Raw genomic sequence first — 6,698 nt, 5'->3', positions numbered from 1 at the left:
TTCTATTTGAATAATGCTGATGTGTTGTTGAGATGTATGATGAGTAAGAAGTTGAATATGAGTAGTGATGATTGAGTTGTGAGATGTAGAGTCGTATGTTGATTTTGTTATTGTGTTGAATATGTATAAAGTTGTTGTGTTGTTAAGCTATTATGATCACTTAGGACTAGAGGAGATATTTTTGAAAGTTGCATATTTCATTATGTGGATATTGTGTTGTGTTCCAAGAGCCAAATTTGTTGAAAAATCTTTCTTGAAAAGCTAACCCTTGAAATGGATACTGTGTTATTTCTCCTCTAAAACTTTGTTCGTACCATGTGGGTAAAGTCGATATACACGCGTATGAGGCGACCATAATATAAGAAACAGGTTGAGCTATACTCATTACAAGTGATCACAGAATATGACTTTGTTGCTAAAATAATGACTAAACATACAGTACATGTGTACAAAAATATGAGTTATTCTTAGAGGTTATTGCACAATAAATAAATAAAAAAACAATAATTGTGACACGTTTCAAAGAAGCTCAAAACTAAGAAATGGAGATTTGCAATTTGACTTAGAGATTCTAGGAAGTAGATGAGGTCACAATTCAAAAAATAAGAAAAGAATAAAAAAATTAGAAAAAAAAATAGAAAAGTATACATAACCCTTAATCATTTATGACTATAGTTGACACTCATGGAAGTTTAATTAATAATAATTCTCTTTTCATTTTACATTATTGATTTATCTTTTTAAAATTATGGATAACTTTTTGTTAAAAAGTGAAAAGATCATCTATCAATTAATTTTTTTCAACACATCTATCAATATATTACTTATTCGAAATTCTTTTACTATCTTATAATAATTAAATTATATAAACTTTTATTTTCAAAAATATTTTTTAATGCCCCTATAAAAATTGGCTCCTAGGACTAGTGCTGGGTGCCTTGATTGCTAACTAGGGTTTACAAGAGGAATGAATTCTTCTTGTTGATGGGTGAAACATGAAAGGTGATTTGAAACAAGAGAAATAATTATGACCTAACATAGTTTCCTAACTTTATTTTGGTGAGTGTCCATAAACTGAGAGAGACATGCCAACAACTTGATTTCAAGTGCTTTGCATTCATCTATCTGCATTTGCAGCTCTAATCTCTCCTTCTTTAGGTTCTTGTTCTCCTCCATCAGTTGTTGTTCATTCTTATCTTCCGTCGAACTCGTTGCATTTTCCTCAGAACAAGACTTGAGGTATGCAGGAAACACACTTGGCTCGCACTTTTTCCTTGTTATTTCTCCTAGCATCTGCCTGCAACCCCTCTTAAATTTCTCGTGCTTGAATTCCCATATTTTTGATGATGTTTTCTTGAATCCCTGTTTTGCAATTTTCAAAAATTAGAAACCAAACCAAATCAGCAAATGCATGATGGATCAACAACTTTTTTTTTAATACATAATTTTTTTTATAAATTTTTATTTCTCTTATTATTCTATCAATATGAAAACTTATTTGTATCCTAACAATTATACCATCACATTGAATTAATCATAAAAATATTACTCACGGTCATCATGGTATTATACATACCAAACGGCTGCTATAAAAAAGAAATAGTCAAAGATAAATTTTTGAAAATTCTTTAACCTTACAAATATATATAGCAGGTAGTAGTTCGCAATAAGCAAGGCTTTCTTCATTTTCAATTTAAGTGTGCTACAAGTGAAGCAGTGCAGCATCTGCAGTACCACTATTTTGACTTTTAGTTAAAAATAACTGATTTGACCCTCATCCTTTATATATATATATATATATATATATATATATATATATATACGTACGTACGTGTATATTGACTTGACTAAATTCTTTATTTATGCACGTGATTTGATTTGTTTTGCTTAACTATGATACTTCCTCGTAATAAAATAGAAAAAAACTACGATACTTCCTTTTCAATACAGCTCCTCTGGTATCCCAGAAGAAAATGAACAACTTAAAGGGAAAAAAAAAAAAAACAAAGAAAAACAAACCACAAAAGCAGAAGAAAAGTACAAAAGCATAGCTAAATATGACCCTTTGATCAATCAATATTTATTATCACATTAATGTTTTCCTTATGATACTTTTTTTCAATAGAGCTCCACTATAGTGCTCCTAAGAAAGTATAAAATCAATCCAACCAAAAAGGCAGACAATAAAAACTAAAATATAAATGGCTAAGTTCAGTAAGTTATGACCTCTGATCGATCAATATAATGACTTTTGCCTTTAACTCTTCCACATTCTATTGTAGGTAAATTTAAAAGAAAACAATGCATGGCTCATCTATTTTGTTTCTAAACATTTCCCTTATATATATAGTAACTAAATGACCAATTGACTAGTTCAAGAAAGTTGAAATAAACTAACTTCAGTTAAATGGCAGAAAGGAAATCCATTGAATTTGTACTGAACTTTCTAATTAACTAAATGACAATAACCTCATGCCTCATTGGAATAGAGAGGCTATATACTGCATCTTAGTTAAACTTTAAAGAAATATAATAGCCACTTATTTTATTCAAAACTTTTCAAAAATAATACTATAGCCAAATTAACATGCTACTAACTACTTACATATGTATTCAACTGGCGAATGAAGCTAGAGAAGTTGTTGTGCTTGAAATATCTAGGCAAGGTAAGCTCAGAGAACTCAGCTGGAGACCACACAACAAAAGCAGTTCCTTCAGCATTCCACGACACAATTTTGGTGCTATTTTCAGCCTCTCCTTCTTCCAACAAATCGTAAGTCTTCAACAGAAAAGGTGCAGGGCACCTTTGCCTCGGTGATTGCCCTACATGAAGACCACCAAGGTTGCTTCCTAAACCAAGGTTGAGCTCCAACACATTAGTATGATCATCCATGCCCTCTTGTTGCTTTTACCTCTTCATTCGTGTCTTGTCTAAACAGTTCCCTATTCCACACACTCTTCTTTATATACTATGCCACCTACCACTTGGTAGATGGAGAGAACCTACTTGTTGCTTTTGCTTTCTACGTGACAAAAATAATATTAAAATGATCCAAGACATGTTCTAGCGATTTCCTTTGTTCTGTCTTATACCACTTTGGAAGAGTGGTGGGAATATTTTATATTAGTCAGAGGAACTTTTATGACTTTGCCATGTGATAGTGACACGTACAGCGCTGCATGCTTTTTTAATTATTGAAATTTGATACAAAGGGGCTATACGCCCAAGGAATGCTACGTACTCTTGTATTATTTGCAAATAAGACAAGATATTATTCAAAGGTTTGATGCATCTTAAATCTTAATCCTAAGATCTAAATTAAACAGAATCGGATTTTAATATAGTTTTTGTTTAATTTCCTTAGTACACAAATGTTACAATCAACCCTTTCACCTAATTAAACTAAGACATGTTGACAAAAGCTTGATGCTTCTAATCTAATTAAACTCGCTCACAAATTATTCAACATTGATCTTAGTGAAAGTTTATTACACCCATGATCTAACGACAGCTAACCGTGGTACAAGTCTACATCCTCGTTAGGCCAACTTTATCTAAGTTCTAAGAATATTCCTTTCACAAGAACCGTAATTCTTCTGCCTGTATATATTCTTCGCTTTATAATGCATTTTTATTGAGAATCAAACATCTTTATGTTACTGTAGATCTAATGAAAGAATATTGATTATAATCTCGAAAAATACACAAAATACAAATTTAACATCTTTTTAACTTTTATAGAATTTTACTATACACCCAAATAATAGAAAAGTATTGAATGTAATATTAAAAAATATATAAAAAGTGTGAGTGTAATTTCCTGTAATAAAAAACCATTAGATCATGTCATAGACTGAGCGTGGAATATTTGTACAAACATAGATGTAGAATAGTTAGCAGGTAAAATATCTTATTGCATGCGTTTTCTTCATTCAACAAACATTTTGGACCGAACTTGTGCACGTTATATAGGCCCACCAAAAGTTGATAGAATTATATGAGAAGGGCCAGGAAGCCTACTTGGAAGACAACATTGTAGTTTTATTATTCCAATAATGTAATCATTTTGGCTTCTTCCACTTTTCAATTTGTCGGCTGGCAACCACAGAAAGTCATGTTTCTTTCTAATATACAGTACTATATACTATAAAATAAAACTAGTTGTTTAGCTCACGATCATACTAGCCACACATAATCGTGGGCTAGTTATGACTATTCAATGAAGCAATGCTATTAATCATTAATTAAGCAATGCAAATTACAAAAACTCTCAAGATGGGCCAGTTTGGGTGGTTGTTAAAACGATGAGTTAATTTTTTTAACAACTAAATTCTCCATGATTAAAATAAGTGTTATGTTAATTTTTTAATATAACATTAATATTTTTTCATTATGTTCTTAATAATATTATGTAAAAAAAATAGTTATTATATATTGCATTATTTTTAATAAAAAAATTAATACAAGATTAATATTTTAAATTTATTTATTTTTATTGATCTATATATATATATCATGATACTTATTATTATGAGAGTAAAGGGAGTGAAGGAGTAATTTAAAACTAGTAAAAACATTGGCTTATCAATTGATTAACTGCAAGTTAATAGTATTATTAAGTCACACCATGGTAATAGCTTGGAATTCTCAATTTCGAAGGGGCTTTATTTAGATTATATATGCATGATATGATTTATTACATTTACATATTCAAACACACATATATGTCCCTTATTCATAGATGTACTTGTACATCCCATTACTCCTTCTGCAATAGGAAAGAGACAATATGAAAATTATTATTACCAGTTCATGCACCATGTTGATGATATGGAGAAGCTTATATAATTAATTAATAAGGTTAATTATTGTTTTTGCAACACCAAGTTCGCTGTGTAAGTGTACTGGCGCCTATTATTTATAAGCCTTATTCATTCGTCAATTTCTTTAATACGGATTCTCGATTAATATTTCTTTAATACTAGTATTGGGAAGTAATAGATCTAGTTCTCACATGTAAACGCAAAATAATACTATGCAGAAGAAAAAAATATATAAAAATAAGAAGTAAAAGAATAATTTACGTGAAAAATCATCTCAATGTAAATAAAAAGAAAATCACAAAACTTAATCCAGTATAAACTCTCTATTATAAAAGTAGGATTGCAAATATCTTCACTTTTTCAAAAAGATCACTAAAAGAATCCCCTTCCTGGTTATCTTTCAATTTCTACCAAATGTAAAGGAAACAACTCTTTTTTTTTTTTTCCTAAAAAGGAATACAAAAACTTTCTCATTCTACTTCCTCTTTCTAGGAAGGACTCTAAAAATTAGAAGGAATCTTTGACCCCTCTAAGTAATGACTTCTTCTCAATGATAATTATTCTCATCTTAAACCTTCATATTTATAGGGAATGACATAATCCTTTATTCATGAATTTCTATTTATGACTTTTTGTTCACAATTCTTTGTTGATGACTCTCCATTTAATATTTTTCGTTCATTAAAAGTTTTGGATTAATTTTTCAATAAATAGTTATTACACTAATATTTCATTCTATGACTTATTTGTTAATGAAAAATAAATAATTTTTTATTTATAAGAATTGAATTTGACACCAAGATAGAACGAGACATTAGTTAACAAATATTAGGGAATAAAGTTATTTGTCAATTATATAACTCTTTATAAGTATACTTGTTATAGTGTTTTTTTTTTTCGCTAGTTTTTTTTTTTTTGACAGTTTGTTATAGTGCTTGTTATGTTCTTTTGTGAACTTTTTTAATATGGATTCTCGATTTGTTTAATATATATCCCCAGGAATACATTGTCGAAAAATATTCCTTGAGTCACTCAGTTTATTAACAGCTCAAACTATGTACAGGATGTTCTTAACGCACAAACAATTTATATATCTGAACGTGTCTGTTCCGGCATCGATTAGCTTTTACCGAAAATGTGAACTTGGTTATGAGATATGTTCAGTATTAGGTACTTGTGTTAAGATTTTCTGAATGTTTAAATTGGTTTACAGGGAAAAAATATCTACTAATCCTTCGTAACCAGTTTCTTACGATCTCATTCGAATGGTTTGGTTCAAAATATAAGTTCCGTCTATAATTCAATTCAAAATACAAACTACCACACGTTAGGCTTACCGTAGTGAATTATCTATAATAAAAAAAAAATTATGAATACTAACTAGTAGGGAAATGAGGCAATTTCTACCTTAGTTTTTTAAAATTAAAAAAAAAAATAAAGAAAAATAATCTAATAAATGATTGTGGATAATTATAAAACTAGATAACTCCAATAACTTATCAATCTTTCATAGTTGTAGATATTATATCTCTATTATCAAATAAAACTTGGAGTGATCTTGCTAGCATTGTATTGCTTGTTGTTATTACCTATGTCATCACAAAAATCTGGAATAGTAGAAATCAAATCAAGTTTGAAAATATTTTTTTTCCTTATCAATATATTAAAAATAGAATTTTCTTTGTTGTAAATAGTTGTGGTTCTATTGCAACAAGTAATATGTAATCTATAATATTTGAATTCAAAATTTTTAAAGCATTCTCCGTTTCTTGTAGGCCCAGGAAACTAGAGAAAGTCTTAGTGGTTGACTAGACTCCCCCTCCTAAGGTTTGAATTAAAGAAAATATTGATTGAGCATATGTAGATCATGGTGG

The 6,698-nt window shown here is 29.4% G+C and overlaps 1 protein-coding gene across 1 annotated transcript; it reads right to left on the bottom strand.

Moving 5' to 3' along the window:
- Positions 1-818: 818 nt before the first annotated feature.
- On the bottom strand, positions 819-3,033 carry LOC109815001 (heat shock factor protein HSF24). Its single transcript, XM_020379923.3, has 2 exons — positions 2,606-3,033; positions 819-1,362 (listed from the first exon to the last, which is right to left on the bottom strand). Exons 1-2 carry the CDS (start codon positions 2,891-2,893, stop codon positions 1,033-1,035), a joined length of 618 nt encoding a protein of 205 aa, XP_020235512.1. The 5' UTR covers positions 2,894-3,033; the 3' UTR covers positions 819-1,032.
- Positions 3,034-6,698: the final 3,665 nt, after the last annotated feature.

Source organism: Cajanus cajan, chromosome 3 (assembly GCF_000230855.2).
Source record: "Cajanus cajan strain Asha chromosome 3, NIPB_CcT2T_4, whole genome shotgun sequence".
In the NCBI taxonomy this organism is placed as follows: domain Eukaryota; kingdom Viridiplantae; phylum Streptophyta; class Magnoliopsida; order Fabales; family Fabaceae; genus Cajanus; species Cajanus cajan.
The sequence above is the reverse complement of the archived record's forward strand: the minus strand, read 5'-3'. Positions and strand labels throughout refer to the sequence as shown.

What these genes read in the sequence shown, in the direction of transcription:
- LOC109815001 (XM_020379923.3), bottom strand. Translation starts at nt 2,893, where the DNA reads ATGGATGATCATACTAATGTGTTGGAGCTCAACCTTGGTTTAGGAAGC. An exon ending in TTCGCCAGTTGAATACATAT is followed by an intron (nt 1,363 to 2,605) that starts GTAAGTAGTTAG and finishes ATTGCAAAACAG; the next exon opens with GGATTCAAGAAAACATCATC.